The sequence below is a fragment of the Mugil cephalus genome, chromosome 1, assembly GCF_022458985.1.
Source record: "Mugil cephalus isolate CIBA_MC_2020 chromosome 1, CIBA_Mcephalus_1.1, whole genome shotgun sequence".
Lineage (NCBI taxonomy): Eukaryota > Metazoa > Chordata > Actinopteri > Mugiliformes > Mugilidae > Mugil > Mugil cephalus.
This window is the reverse complement of record NC_061770.1, coordinates 30,603,011-30,619,331: the sequence shown is the minus strand read 5'-3', so window position 1 is coordinate 30,619,331 and position 16,321 is coordinate 30,603,011. Positions and strand designations below refer to the sequence as shown.

The 16,321-nt window shown below is 40.4% G+C and overlaps 1 protein-coding gene across 5 annotated transcripts; it reads right to left on the bottom strand.

The window, feature by feature from the left end:
- Positions 1–306: 306 nt before the first annotated feature.
- Positions 307–15,861, bottom strand: LOC125019403 (Fc receptor-like protein 1). 5 transcript variants are annotated; one of them, XM_047604165.1, is made up of 10 exons: positions 15,826–15,861; positions 15,576–15,617; positions 15,140–15,397; positions 14,812–15,057; positions 14,574–14,732; positions 14,220–14,276; positions 14,067–14,141; positions 13,660–13,719; positions 13,483–13,550; positions 307–653 (listed from the first exon to the last, which is right to left on the bottom strand). In XM_047604165.1, exons 1-10 carry the CDS (start codon positions 15,854–15,856, stop codon positions 639–641), a joined length of 1,011 nt encoding a protein of 336 aa, XP_047460121.1. In that variant the 5' UTR covers positions 15,857–15,861; the 3' UTR covers positions 307–638. The 5 variants fall into 5 exon arrangements, with proteins under 5 accessions (XP_047460121.1, XP_047460137.1, XP_047460153.1 ...); XM_047604181.1 differs by having other exon boundaries at positions 13,483–13,547; XM_047604197.1 differs by having other exon boundaries at positions 14,574–14,726.
- Between the last annotated feature and the right edge of the window lie 460 nt (positions 15,862–16,321).

Genomic DNA, 16,321 nt, shown 5'->3' with positions numbered 1-16,321 from the left:
GTTGTCACATTCATTCGTCACAAGGGAGAAGGGGCGGAAACAAAATAACTGAATGAAAACTTGTGTAATCAGAAATCAGTAATCAGAAAAAAAATTTGAGTAATGGATCCGTCTCTGAATGTCCTGTCAGAGTGTGGGAAGATCAAATCACTGAGTTTTCAAAAGACACAACCCTCAAGACCACTGTCAGTGTGTAAGTACGAAGCAGAGGAACTTTTTGCTATCGTTATAGTTATCATGACACACGTGAGAAAACATTTTGTACCATGGAACAAACTCAAACAGACGCTCTGACGTTCAACACATAACTTTTATTCTCTGACAGACACTGTCTGTCTCGTTGCTGACCACAGCCTAAAAAAGCAATACAACCCATTCAGATACATAGAGAACCGCAACACGTTTAGAAGCAGCAGCAGAGTTCTTCTGGGGAGAAACTGTGTGAACAGATGAGGCTGATGGAACGAGTTAGTTAAACTGGCTGACGAAAATAAACCAAAACCTCTCTGATACGTTTGTCAAAGTGCACGGACTGTCAAGCTTAATAAACCGGACAACCTTCTTCTTTTTTTTGTTTGTACAATACTGGCTGTAACTGAGTTACTTCCTGGTTTCCATGTAGAACCGCCTCTTTTCAGTCAGCACTTAGCAACCTGCAACACACAAAGCATATGACTTAAAATCTCTATAACCATACTACTTTAACGGGAAATATTCTGAACCCCTTGATCACTTAAATGACACCATGTTAGAGGTTTACATAACACTAGAATCAGAGCTTGGAGACAGGACAATCCTAATCAAAGTTTTGATAGGATGTGTAGGCGCTGCACTGACAGAAGACAAGGAGCTCGACTATGAGTGGACAGCAAGAACCGTCTGATAGAAGGACAACTGTGTAACTACAAGAAGATTAAAGAATGTATCTGACTTACATGAAGAATTGTAGAATAGTGGACGTCACTGTCAACGGGGGACACTGAGGGAACGCTGGACTGTGCTGCTTTAAAGACAAATGTATTACTCTTTACTACACGTGTGTCTTTGTTAGAACATTATATCATGTACAAATATTGGGATGAACAATGTTATGAATGATTTTAATTCTGACCTGGCTGTGGAGCACCACTCTGGCCCAAAGCGTAATAAATGGGTGACGCTCCATCTTTATCTGACAGAGAGAAACAGTCAGCTGAAACATATCAGCTTAATGTCGTTTACTTTATGTCATTTTTAGCTTGTGTTCCTCAGTATTCATGCTAAGCTAAGCTAAGCTAAAAACCACCAGGCTTCACTTAACATCCAATGATTAGTTTGAATAAAGAATGAGCATAACAACTGAATACAAGTAGTATGGACACCCATGTGTAAATGATTTGAACTGAACCTGTGGATTACATGGTGTAGGAAGTTAAAGTTAACACCAGCATCAAGACTGTTATTAGCAGCATCATTATGTCAAACAATGTAAATGCTGAGTAGCTAACTGCTAATTGAAGTGTATGAGGTTAGAGGAAATACCGTTCTTCTTCCTGATGTTTGTTACAGTAGCATAGATAGTTTGGCTTGCTGCAGGTGCACTGGCCTGTACGGAGACTATAAAAAAGAAACAGAACGATAAACCTATATATTAATATCCTTTCTGCTAAATGTGTTAGTTTAAAACATTAAACCTACCAGTCTGATCCTCTGATGACTTTGAATCAGGTACTGTCTGTGACCGAGAACTAGCATCTTTTAAAAAAAAAAAAAAGTATTTTGAATATGATGATGGCACCAAAGTAAAACACCCAAAATGATTACCCAACAGAAGCTTTTAGAATGCGAAAAGCTTCAGCCCCAATACAGAACCTTGAGGAACTCCAGTCTGATGCAGCAATGCAGCAAAGAAAAACCAGTGAGGGCACTGAGCAAAATTCATGTAATGTTCTTCACCTCTGCTACTGGCAAATCTGCCAAAGCAAAGTCGTCCCGCGACCAACAAGAGAAGCATCAACAAGACAGCAATGATGATCCATGGTGTACTTGAGGAGGAAGAGGAGGCAGGATTAGAGTCTTCGTGAAGCTCTGTATCAACTATAGAAAAACCTGGAACTTAAAGAGATGGGAATTGTTTGAAAGTGTAAACACATATGAGGTCAAGACTTTATTAATCTTATTTTGAAAAATTAACATGTCTCACCTCTAACAGTCAGCCAGCTCTGTGGTGATTCTCCAACTCCAGAGATGTTACATTTGTAGAATCCTTGATCAGACATAGAGACATTTCTGATGGTCAGCTTTCCTGTGGAGCTTCTCCACTTGACGATTCCATCCTTATAGAAATCAGCTTGGATTTTGGAGGAAGACTTTTTTGTGCTGCAGCTCATAGCCACATCTTCTCCCTCCATCACAGGAAGAGCAGGAATCTCCAGGATCAACGAACCAGCTGAAGAACATGATAATATTTAACTTGTCTTAAAATCATGTTGAGATAATCACAAAATACCATTGCCTCACTGCAAACATACAAGTGACATTGATGTTGATGATGTTACTTTTCTCTCCTCCTTCCTCACACCAGTAGTTTCCAGAGTCAACTTGATAAACACGTTTAATGGTGCAGTTAGGTCCTCTAAATGTTCTGTTGTTAGTGGTGCAACACGAAGGTGTCTCCCCAATCGATTTATGTTCAACATCACAGTAGAAGACTCCATCACAGTACAAAGTGACCGACTCATATTCAAAGAACTGCAGTCTGTTTGGAGAGATACGAAGAAAAGCTGCATCTGAGACAAAAAAAAAAAAAAAACATTAAAGAAATTCAGTTTCAACCTTCACTCCCATGAACTGATGGACAACATCTTCAGCACAGAAACGTCTTCCAAGTAGAAAAGTCATAGAGAAACTTCATTAAACACTCAAATCTTCAACCCCCCAAATAAATCTACTCACCAACATCCTGATCCTGTGCACACAGCAGAATCATCACAGTTACTGAAGATGAAAAGAAAGTAGTAGAATTAGTAAAAGTTTTGTCCTCTGCTACAGCTGCTCAGGACGTTTATTTTCTATTAAATGTCATAGCTGGTGAAGAATAATATTTCAGTTTACTTCATAAACAATGCTAAAACACTTGCTAATGCATGAGCTTTTTAAATGTAAATTAAGTCTTTATCATTAAGTTTTAATCTGGAAAGGAGTCAGTACTCACTAAATGCGTTGCAGAACCCTCTGACGTCCATGTTGTCTAGACGTTGACTGACTGAACATCAGACTGATGTGTAAAGTGAGAAGTTATCTCTTCCTGTTTGGCAGATTTCTGAGAGGCAGTGGTGGTGAAAATAGCCTCAGTGTTGTAGTTAAATATCAGTGGGTGGAGAGTGAAGGCAGACTGAATCTGTCCTTAATGTAGCTCTGACATTTACTTCATATCCACCATGTTGTCTTGTGATTTATTAGCATTGCAGTATACTTATTAGCACCCAGTCAAAGTTTTGGTGTCATCTCTGTTGGCTGAGGTTAGCTATCTTAGGTTTTACTCCAGTGATATTATGCTTTGTGTCAAAGAAAAGAGTAGCTTCTCTACTTCCAAATGACACTGTTATGTATAAGTCAATCATCACGACATTGTGACCTTCTCATAAGTTGCTAGTATCATAGACAACTTGCACTGAACAAAGATGTGACCAAATAATACATAAACTTTAGGAAAACGAAGGTGTTTGGAGTAAGAGCTGAACAGAAGTGCGATTAAGAAGGCTTGAAGGAGTTTAAAAACCTGTTGGCATGTTGTTAAAAAAGTGGCTCAATGCCATAAACATAATGGTGTCCAAAGTAAGTTAAGGCTTGATGAATACAGACATGCACAAACATGCGGTTAGGTAGGCAGCTGCTTGAGTCTGACACCAATAGATTTTGACCACTAATGGGTTGCAAGGGACAAAAATGTGGTGAATTAATATGAAAGCTCAGGGGAAGGACTTTCTGGAGAAAGATTTTTTAAGATAAAATCAGTATATAATATTTTCCAGCATTGGTTTACATGCTGTGTACTGACTATTCCTAATAGACTCTAGTGTATATGAGCAATCAGAAGATGAAGTCATTGCGAATGAAAAAAAAAAAAAAGTTGAATGAAAGTACCATCAACTGTCCATCTGGTTAGCCCAAAGATCCAAGCTCACTGCCCTTAATCTGTTTGTGAAGTTTTGTCAAGATCTTGTACCAAGTTGCACCTAGATTGCCTACCCATGGTTATTATGGTTGAAGAAGGAGCTCCGTTGTCTGTCTATCGTCTGGTGGAGAGGGTGGTCAGGGTTATCCAAGATTGATAACAGTTTGTTACATGTCCTCCTTTCCACCACCACTTCAAAAGTTTTCCGTGTGCAGCCAATGACAGAGCCAGCCTTCCTGATCAGTTTATTCAGTGTGTTGCTGTTCCTCCAGCAGACCACAGCAGATAAAAGGGTGCTGGCCACAACAGACCGGTAGAAGATCTCCAGCATCTTACTGCACACGTCGAAGGATATCACCTTCCTCAGGAAGTAGAGTCTGCTGTTGGCCTTCTTGTACACAGTTGTACTGTTGGTCCTCCAGTTCAGTCTGTTGTCGATGGTCACTCCCAGGTATTTGTACTCCTCCACCACCTTTACATTCCTACCAAGGATGCTGAGGGGCTGAGGAGCTGTTCCCTTCCTCCTGAAGTAAATCACCATCTCTTTGTTTCTGTCCACGTTAAGCAACAGGTGATTCTTTCCAGCTGACCCCACAAATCTGTCCACCACTCCTTTATACTCCTCCTCATCCCATCCACCTCTTATACACCCCACAACTGCAGAGTCATCAGAAAATTATTGAATAAGACATGACTCAGAGTTGTGCTGAAAGTCAGTGGTGTAAAAGGTGAACAGGAACGGAGCTAGTACAGTCCCCTGTGGGAGCCCCACAGGGGACTGTACTAGACCTCTACATTGTTAGAGGAGACAGGGGTCCAAGAGCTAAACCTGTTGAAGAATGTGTTAAGCCCATTCACATGCTCCAGATTTCCCAGCCAGTTATGTCCTTCATTCCTGACCACACTTCCCTCATGTTCTTCTGCTGGAGTTTGGCAGTATTCTCATAGAATTTGATGTATTCTGTGATGCAGTCCGTCATGCTGCAGATGTCTTCCCCATGAGGCTGACAGAAGGCCTCCCAGTCAGTGAACTCAAAGCAGCCCTGCAGGGCCTCCTCGGCTTCCTGCGTCTGCCTCCTTACAGTCCTTTTGGACACACGTTGCCATTGGACAAGAGGGACGTACTTTGGAGAGAGCAGGACAAGGTTGTGATCAGACCTGCCTAGTGCAGGTAGGGCAGTTGTATTTCATGCATTACGGGCATTTGCATACAGCAGATCCAGTGTTTTGTTGTCAGATCCAGTGTGTTGCAATGGAAAATGTACAGTTTCTCTGGAGCACGATATACATTTCACGTGCGAAGGAAGTCTTCTGGCCTGCATCATCACCATTACAAAGTCCTGGCTCAATCACTTCATCCGTCATTAAGAAGTTAACCTGACTAACTTCACCCTCATCAGAGAGACAGGACGAGGGAATCTTCCACAGGAATTTCCCACGTTGGTATTCACTACGATTTACACCCCACCCAGTGCTGATGTAACTCACTTAAGAATAGGTATACTGAATAGCTAGGTTCGGAAAGAGCTCACTTACCATAGCCCTGAATAGCCAAACAATGAACAACACCAAAAACGAAATAAAGTAAACTCTTTATTGAGTATTTGGTGACTAAAGTTTTTAAAATTTATTTAAACAGTGATATGCAAAATAGCAAAGAAAATAAAATGATGCCTTTGAAATAACGAGTCTTGCTTTTTTTTTCTTAGTACTGGTACTGTTTTGTTTGTGTTCCTCTAATAAGGTGATTAACGTTATCGCTTGTGGGTGTGTAGCAATCCTGCCAACCAGGTCGGCCCTACCACCAGTTGTAGTTAGTGACAAAGAGTCAATCAAACTTCTTCAATTATCTGTGGGTGGCTCGCCATCAATGAATCACTGAATGATCGTGAAACACTTAATCCAAGGCTCTGGATCCTCTCCAACAGACTGGATGTTCCTATGGAGACTAGAGGTCTCCAAAAGACCTGACCTGTTTAATTTGATAACAGGACCTTTAAGTAAACAATGTAATTGCTGTACAACAATAACACTTGAGCAATATTACACTTAGGCACATCCTCAAGAGTAATATTGTGATTATACAACAATTACCAACAAAATAAAGCATATAATTAAATATATATTCATGTTGATGAATTTTGCTCTCAAAATTTAAAGTTTTTTGCAAGTGTGCTTCCTGTTTCCATGGAAATAAATAGGGTCTGACTAATAACTGGAACACAATCAGTCACGTCAGTAGACTCCTATGTGTAATGGAACCTAGTTCACCACTACAGCAAATAATCTGAACCTTAGTAATGACCTAGCAACAGAAATGATTTTCTAGTCCCAGATCGTGGTTGATGCCTGCTCTCAATCCAACGTAGCTGCTGATGGAGTAGTGCTGACCATGGCTGTTTCTTGCTAACCCATAAAATTCACAAACAATTCTGTTCAGCTCTTCTTTTGTCAGAGCTGGAAAATCTACACATCCTGCTTGGTGGTTTTCTGATAGCCCTGGAAACATCTGACTGCCCAAGACGTTGATCTGGCCGTGGTCCATTCATTCCTGGACAATTCCAGTTGATTCAGTTCTTCATCCGAAATAGGCACAAATCTTTCTTTTTTTTTGTGGTTTTCTTATCCTCCTCCAACCATTCATCAAAACTGAGACCACCAAATAAATCGAAATTAACAACAAACCGATCCATTTTGTAGCGAATTTTTCAGACGTTTCCTGCTCCAGCTCTGACAGTTACAGTGTTGCCATGGAGATGGATACACTGTTGCCACGGACTTGTCAGAGCAATATTTTTAGTGATGAATCAGCCGTGCTGTAATGCTGATTTGAGCATGTTCTCAATGTCCTATTGACCAATCAAATTGCTTGGTCGGAACTACTTGTTGTATAATAATCATTAATACAAAGGACAAGATGTTATGATCCCTTGTGTCATGATCTGAGGCAAAACTCCTTTAGAAGCCCAGTCCAACTAGAGAACTGACCAGCAGACCAGTGGTCAGCTACTAACTAACCTAGCTAGCAGCAGTAGGTAATAGAGATGATTCTAATACGACTACACTCAAACCAGACATCTCTACCTTCTGCCTATGTCACAAATAAGATACAACTAGCCTAGCCACAGAAATTGAACACCAGCTAATTAGCCTAGTCACCAGCAGTAGGAAAAAAATGATTGGAATGTGACCACACTCCAACCAAACATCTCTTCCTTCTGCCTATATCAGAAATAAGATACATCCAGACACCAGCTACATAGCCTAGTCCAAAGCAGGAGGTAATGAAAGGTGGTGGGACATGAGACTACACTTCAACCAACACTGCTCTGTTATGCAAGGATCAAAAATAAAACAATATCAGACACTAGCTAATTAGCCTAGCCACGGAAGTACACCACTAGAAAACACCAGCTAATTAGCCTAGCCACCAGCAGTAGGTAAGAAATGATGGGAATGTGACCTCACTCCAACCAAACATCTCTTCCTCCTGCCTATATCAGAAATAAGATAGCAGAACCAGACACCAGCTACATAGCCTAGTCTAAAGTGTAACAATGACAGTGTAACTTTGAGGCCTGCATTACACTGAAGCATAATAACTTCAAACGTAAAAGTCATGTGTCCTTTCATGAACCTCCTCTCATCTCATCTTCCGTACTGCTTAATCCTGCACTAGGGTCACGAGGGGTTGCTGGAGCCTATCCCAGCTGGCAACTGCGAGAGGCGGAGTACACCTTAGACAGGTTGGCAGCCTATCGCAGGGCTAACACTGAGACATACTGCCATTCGCACTTACACTCAAACTCCACCCAGAAAGTCCCGAGTTGGATTCGAAACTGGACCTTCTCACTGGGAGGGATCAGCGCATATCAGAAATTGCTATTTAAATCATCACCAAAATATATTCATTCATTATAATATGAGTTTCTATGATAAGGGTCAGGAAATTAACCCCTAATTCACAACTGAAAGAAGAAAATTCCTTCACATTAAAATTAGTGTTGCACAATAAACTCATTCCACCCTTTAATCACACACATTAACACAAATGGCTGATCAACATGTACCACCATAAACACTATCGTAATCAGCTAATAAATGTGCAACTAAGTGTATTAAATGCACAAGCTAAGGTGCCAAGTGTTCACAGAGCAACAAGCTTAATGCTGCAGTTCATGATTCTTTTTTTCTTTTCCTTTTTTTTTTTTTTTTTGGATCTGCAGTGCTTTAGTTATTAAAAACCTTTTGTTGCATCCTGGCCTCAGCACCTTTATTGTCCTGCACCTGGGTCCTCACCTCCTTACTCCCTGAAAGATATGTCATATTTGGTGCACGTGTTATTCTTCAAAATGTTTTACGTTTGCCTTTCTCTCACTTCTGCATTACTCTATCATCTGCCCTGCACCATTCAATTTAGACTAAAACCTTTTTTTTTATTGTTAAAGATAAAGAAATTGGGAAGAAAATAAAAACCACCACAGTAAACACTAGCGTGTTGACAGTACATTTCTAAGTTTATTTTTTCTTTATATTTTACAAAATTGCAAACAGAAGAAAACACCAGATGGTGGTGACACACTGTCAGAGCTCACACGTTTCTACAAACCAACATCAATTAATAGAAGCGCTCAGACGTCGTGGTTATTTAGAACAACATATGTCAGGCTAGTTATGGCAAGAGCGAAAGGTTTAAAAACCACATTGGCAGACGTGTTACACAAGATTCTCAGCAAGATGCACATTTCCTGATACAGTTATAGTGTCTAGCTCTGTGTCCAGAAGCATAGAAGGCAGCTTGACAGCAACAAGCTTAATTCTAGATGAAATGTGACAGTATGATGAAATATTAACTTCATGATCTCAGCTTCTAAACTAACTTTTATTCACCTGTTGGTTGTCATCCATCAGCCATGTTTTTCTTTATCAGAAAGCTCTATTTTGTTTAAGCCGAGTCATGTTTTATACATCTGTCTAATACACAGTGAAGACATCCATGCAGCAGCAGCAAGAGCACCACCATGATGATGGTGAACGCAGTCCTTAGGATGGAGTAAATGTGACAGCTGTGATCTGGGGAGGGACCATGTTCAGTGAGAGTTTCTGCAGAGAAAGGAAAATACATTGGGAGACACAGCAGTTCATAAAATGGTTGTGTCTAAATAGAAGTTAAAGAAGAAAGTAGCAGTTTATTTCATCTCTCAGAGGGCCTTGTATCCAACAGGATGGTTCCCAGGTTATTTTTGTTTAGTGATTTAACAATTAGACAGGGTTGTTCAGATTAAGTCGTCTTACCATCATACTTGCAGGAGGAGGTAAGATTCATCTCTTCATGAAAATATGGTGTAAATGAAGACAGTAAAGTTAGATTAAAACAAAATGAATAAAAAATAGGAACTTAAATCACAGGTATACACTTTGAAAATAAAATCTCCGTCTCTCACCTCTAACAGTCAGCCAGCTCTGTGGTGATTCTCCAACTCCAGAGATGTTACATTTGTAGAATCCCTGATCAGACATAGAGACATTTCTGATGGTCATGTTTCCTGTGGAGCTTCTCCACTTGAGGACTCTATCTTTATAGAAATCAGCTTGAATGTTGGTGGAAGGTATTTCAGTTCTGCAACTCAGAGTCACACCTTCTCCCTCCATCACAGGAAGAGCAGGACTCTCCAGGATCACAGAACCAGCTGAAGAACACAATCATATTTAATTTATCTACAAACCATGTTCAGATAATCAAAAAATATCACTGCCTCACTGTAAACATACAAGTGACATTGATGTAGATGATGTTTCTTCTCTCTCCTCCTTCCTCACACCAGTACTTTCCAGAGTCAACACGAAGAACATTTTCAATGGTGCAGGTAGGTCCTCTATATATTCTGTCAGTAGTGGTGCAACATGAAGGTGTCTCCCCAACTGATGTACTTTCAACATCACAGTAAAAGACTCCATCACAGTACAAAGTGACCGACTCATATTCAAAGAACTGCAGTCTGTTTGGAGAGATACAAAGAAAAGCTGCAGAGAAACAGAGAAGTTTAATTTAGACACATTTTGCGTCTCTTCTCCAACAGCCCAACATGAACTCTGCTCACCAACATCATGATCCTGTGCACAGGACAGGAAGATTGTCACAGTCACTGAAGAGGCAAAGAAAATAGATGAAGCAATAAAAGTTTTGACGTTTCGTTCAGCTGCTCACGATATTCAGCATATTTCCTAATTACATGTTGTAGCTGGTGAAGAGTAATACTATAGTTAAAACAGTTAAATTTACTTTCACTCACTAAATAATGTTCAAAGACTTTCATGTGCATGAGCTTTTTATTTGTAAATAAAGTAAGCTTTAATCTGGAAAGGAGTCAGTACTCACACAGTGCGATGCAGAAACCTCTGACCTCCATGTTGTCTTGATGCTGACTGACTGTATGAAGTGAGAAGTGCTCTCTTCCTGTCTTACTGTTGAGAAGAGGAGGTGATACAAATAGCTTCTGAGTTTTAGTTAAATATCAGTGGGTGGTTCAAAGATTAAAGGCAGAAAGAATCTGTGAGTGATCTTTGAAAGAGAGCAAATTAAGAAGGTTTGGAGGAGTTTAAAAACATTTTGCCTGGTTTGGTGAAAACATGGCCAAAGCAATAACCTACACATAATGATACCTAAATGGAGGCGGGAAGAACGTAAACTGTTATCAACATATATCAAGAAGGAGGCAGCTCCTGCCTGACACAATAGGCAAATATCCAAATATCAATTAGGTCCCAGTTATACTTATGCACCATATGGGCATTCACAGATTGGGTCACTCTGGCCACTTGTAAGCCTGATGGGTTCCGTCTATGGTTCAGTTAGATCGTTGCTCAGGCAACTGGTGTAACCCATGTGGGTCTAAACCTAGTGGGAAACAGACAACAATCTGTGTGTCTGCTACACAACCTCTCTACTGACTGGCACCAGCTTGAGAAAGGTATAGCAATGGGTTGCTCCATTTGTCCCATCCTCTTCACAGCATTGTTTGAGGTAATCCTGACGGGTGGAAGACAAATGACACAAGGGATAGGATCGTAGACAGACCCAAGGCTCCCTGCCATATGGGCCTATATGGATGATGTGACTATCCTTCTCATCAAACAACTGGAGGAGCTTCTAGCATGGGCCTATATGAAGATCAAAACCCACAAAGTCTTGCAGCCGGTCAAACTAAAAGGGGTTGAGGGACAACAAGATTCTCTTCCTTTGAGATGGCGAAAGAATCCCTCTACTGGTAGAAGACCCAATGAGCAGCTTAGGCCTAGAAACTTAGGCAGACTCTACAACTTGTCATAACCCAACAGCAACACGATCTGCAGAAGATCAACTAGTCCCTCCTACCAGGGAAATTCAAGGTGTCTTGGTACCAGTTTGCATCCAACACCTAATGTGACCTCTGAAACTGTGTGACATCACCTGGACAACCATCCTGAAACTGGAGACAAAAGCCAACAGCTTCACATGGAAATGGCTTGGCCTTTCTTGATATTTCTCCACCACAGCACTCTTTGAAAGAAACACCTTGCAGCCTCCAATACAGCCAATCAGCATTTCTTGCATGCCAGGTAGAGAACATTCTCTTTCCCAGTGGAAGTCGGGTGCAGGGGCTTCACTGGAGTAACAGGCCACAAAAGGAAGCCAGCCATGCAAGACCTGGCAGATAAGGCGCAGGTGAAGCTAATGAAGGCAGAGCACACACAGAGAGACCAATACTCAATCAAAGGAAAACACAGGGAGTAACACAAAACAGGAAACCAAAACTTTACAAAATGAAATAGGAAACTCAGAATATGAAAAACACAGACTAAACCAAAATTGTGACAATTCTAGATCCTCTATAAACTCAGGTGTAACTCTGACAGGGACGTCCCAAATTTGAGATATATTAGACAAATGATAAATCATTTAGTTCGATTATATGCCCTTGTTGTGATGTTGGTTAATTTTTGTCCTCTTCGAAAGCTATGTTCCCGTTTTTATCATACAATGTGGGAGACCATGTCAGGAGTGAGTTCCTCTCTTCACCAACTAGCCCTGAAACCTGACTTCATGCCACCAAACGTCCGGCTTCCTCCCCTCGTCCAAATACAGGTTCATTGGTGATTCTAAATTGGCCTTAGGTGTGAGTTTGAATGGTTGTCTGTCTCTCTGCGTTAGCCCTGGGATAGACTGGAGACCTGTCCAGGCTGGAAAGCTGGGCTCCAGGTCCCTCATGAGACTTGAGAGGACAATCAGTTCCAGAAAGTGAAACAATGTTCCAGCCAGTCTGTGTAACGCCGTTCCTCACCATGAGGGGGAGCTCACTGGTAAGAGCATTTCAGTTGCTATGAAGGTTGTCACATTCATTGGTCACAAGGGAGAAGGGGAGGGAACAAAATAACTGCATGAAAATTTGTGTAATCAGAAATCAGTAATCAGAAAAAAAATAAAATAAATAATAATTGAGTAATGGATCCGTCTCGGAATGTCCTGCCACAGTGTGGGAAGATCAAATCACTGAGTTTTCAAAAGACACAACCCTCAAGACCACTGTCAGTGTGAAAGTGACTGTACGAAGCAGAGGAACGTTCTGCTATAGTTATAATTATCATGACACACGTGAGAAAACATTTTGTACCATGGAACAAACTCAAACAGACGCTCTGACGTTTAGCACATGACTTTTATTCTCTGACATGAAACCTTTGTCTCGTTGCTGACCACAGCCTAAAAAAACAATACAACCCCTTCAGATACATAGAGAACCGCAACACGTTTAGAAGCAGCAGCAGAGTTCATCTGGGGTGAAACTGTGTGAACAGATCAGGCTGATGGAAGAAGTTGGTTGAACTGGCTGATGAAAATAAACCGAAACTTCTCTGATACCTTGGTTAGTGCACATGCTGTCAAGCTTGATAAACCCAACAACCTGTATGTTCTTTTTTTCATTTTTGTTTGTACAATACTAGCTGTAACTGTGTTACTTCCTGGTTTCCATGCAGAACCGCTTCTTTTCAGTCAGCACTTAGCAATCTGCAACACACAAAGCATATGACTTAAAATCTGTATAACCATACTGCTTCAACTAGAAATATTGTGAACTCCTCAATCACTTAAATGACAGCATGTCAGAGGTTTATATAACATGAGAATCAGAGCTTGGAGACAGGACAATCCTAATGAGTTTTGATAGGATGTGTAGACACTGCACTGACAGAAGATAAGGAGCTCGACTATGAGTGGACACCAAGAACCGTCTGATAGAAGGACAACTGTATAACAACAAGAAGATAAAAAAATCTATCTGACTTACATCCTGAATTGTAGAATAGTGGACGTCACTGTCAACTGGGGACACTGAGGGAATGCTGGACTCTGCTGCTTTAAAGACAAATTAAATATTCTTTACTACATGTGTATCTTTGTTAGAAAAAATACATGATGTATAAATATTGGGATGAACAATGTTATGAATGATTTTAATTCTGACCTTGCTGTGGAGACCCATTTTGGCTAAAAGCGTGATAAATGGCTGACGCTCCATCTTTATCTGACAGAGAGAAACAGTCAGCTGAAACATATCAGCTTAATATCATTTACTTAATTTCATTTTTAGCTTGTGTTCCTCATTATTTATGCTAAGCTAAGCTAACCACCGCCAGGCTTCAGTTAACATCCAATTATTGGTTTGAATTAAGAATGAGCATAACAACTGAATACTGAAGTCGTACGGACACCCATGTGTAAATGGTTTGAACTGAACCTGTGGATTACACGGTCCAGGAAGTTAAAGTTAACACCAGCATCAAGACTTTTATTGCCAGCATCATCATGTCAAACAATGTAAATGCTGAGTAGCTAACTGCTAATTGTGGTGTATGAGGTTAGAGGAAATACCGTTCTTCTTCCTGGTCTTGGTCACAGTAGCATACATTGGTTGGATTGCTGCAGGTGCACTGGCCTGTACAGAGACTATAAAAAGACAGAACAATAAAGATATATATTAATATCCTTTCTGCTAAATGTGTTAGTTTAAAACATTAAACCTACCTGTCTGATGGTCTGATGACCTTGAATCAGGCACTGTCTGTGACCATGAACTCGCATCTGTAAAAATAAAAAAAATAAAAATAAAAACAAATAACTGAATAAATTGAATATGATGATGGGACTCAAGTAACCTGACAACGTTCAATGAATTTGGAAAATTGTGCAGTGATTCCTAAAATTATGATCCAACAGAAGCATTTAGAAAGTGAAAAGCTTCGGCCCTAGTACAGAACCATGAGGAACTCCAGTATGACTTTTTTGTTCATGGAAGAGTCGCGAAGCAAAAAACAAAAAAAAAAAAAAAAAAAAAAAAACAGTGAGGGCACCAAGTAAAGTTCATGTCATGTTCTTCACCTCTGCTACAGGCAAATCTGCCAAAGTGATGTCGTCCCACAACCAACAAGAGAAGCATCAACAAGATGGCGATGATGATCCATGGTGTAATTGGGGGGAGAGAGCAGGGAGGATAAGAGTCTTTGTGATCTTCTGCATCAACGCTAGAACATCCTGAAACTTAAACAGATGGGAATTGTTTGACACATACAAGATTCGTACTTTTTTAATCTTATTTTGAGAAAATTACTTGTCTCACCTCTAACAGACATCCAGCTCTGTGGTGATTCTCCAACTCCAGAGATGTTACATTTGTAGAATCCTTGATCAGACATGGAGACTGTTTTGAGGCTCATATTTCCTGTTGTGCTTCTCCACTTGTGGACTCCATCTTTGTAAAAATCAACAGTGATGTTGGAGGAAGGTTTTTTGGTTCTGCAGCTCAGAATCACATCTTCTCCCTCCATCACAGGAAGAGCAGGACTCTCCAGGATCAAAGAACCAGCTGAAGAACACAATCATGTTTAATTTATCTTGAAATCACATCGAGATAATCACAAAATGTCACTGCCTCACTGTAAACATACAAGTGACATTGATGTTGATGATGTTTCTTCTCTGCCCTCCTTCCTCACACCAGTACTTTCCAGAGTCGTCTTGATAAACATATTTCGTGGTGCAGGTAGGTCCTGTTGATGTTCTGTCATCAGTGGTGCAACACGAAGGTGTCTCCAATATTGATTTACGTTCAACATCACAGAAAAAGACTCCATCACAGAACAAAGTGACCGACTCATATTCAAAGAACTGCAGTCTGTTTGGAGAGATACGAAGAAAAGCTGCATCTGAGACAAAGACAAACAGAGAAATTCAGTTTAGACATTTACTCGTGATTGACAATGTCTACAACATAGAAAAGTCTACAAAGTAGAACAGAGAGGAACTCTGTTAAACATTAAACACTCAAATCTCAAGACATTTTTTCCTCTTTTGTACTTCAACCCAACAACAAAATCTACTCACCAACTTCCTGATCCTCTGCACACAGCAGGATCATCACAGTCACTGAAGACACAAAGTAGATGAATCAACAAAAGTTTTGTCGTCTAGGACAGCTGCTCAGGACATTTATTTTCATTAAATGTTGTAGCTGGTGAAGTATAATATTTCACTTCACTCCGTAAACGACGGCGAAAGACTTCCAAATGCATGAGCTTTTTAATTGTAAAGTCTTTGTCATCAACTTTTAATCTGGAAAGGAGTCAGTACTCACACAGTGCGATGCAGAAAGCTCTGACCTCCATGTCGTCTTGACACTGACTGACTGAACATTAGACTGACGTGTAAAGTGAGAAGTGATCTCTTCCTGTTTGGCTGATTTCTGAGAGGCAGTGGTGGTGGAAATAGCCTCAGTGTTGAAGTTAAATATCAGTGGGTGGAGAGTGAAGGCAGACTGAATCTGTCTGCAATGCAACTCTGATGTTTGCTTCATATCCACCATGTTGTGTTGTGCGTTATTAGCATTGCAGTATACTTAGCTCCCAGCGTTAGCTAGGTTAGGTTTTACTCCAGTTATGTGATGATTTGTGTCAAAGGAAAGAGTAGCTTCTCTAGCTTCAAATGACACTGTGGTAACACTTTCTATGAAGGTTGTATTTATAATGCCCTATGAATGCACTCATAATGTTTTATAAGGTGTCTATAAAGCATTATAATGGTCATTATTACCATCTATACATATTCACAAGTCGTCATAACCAACTTCATGA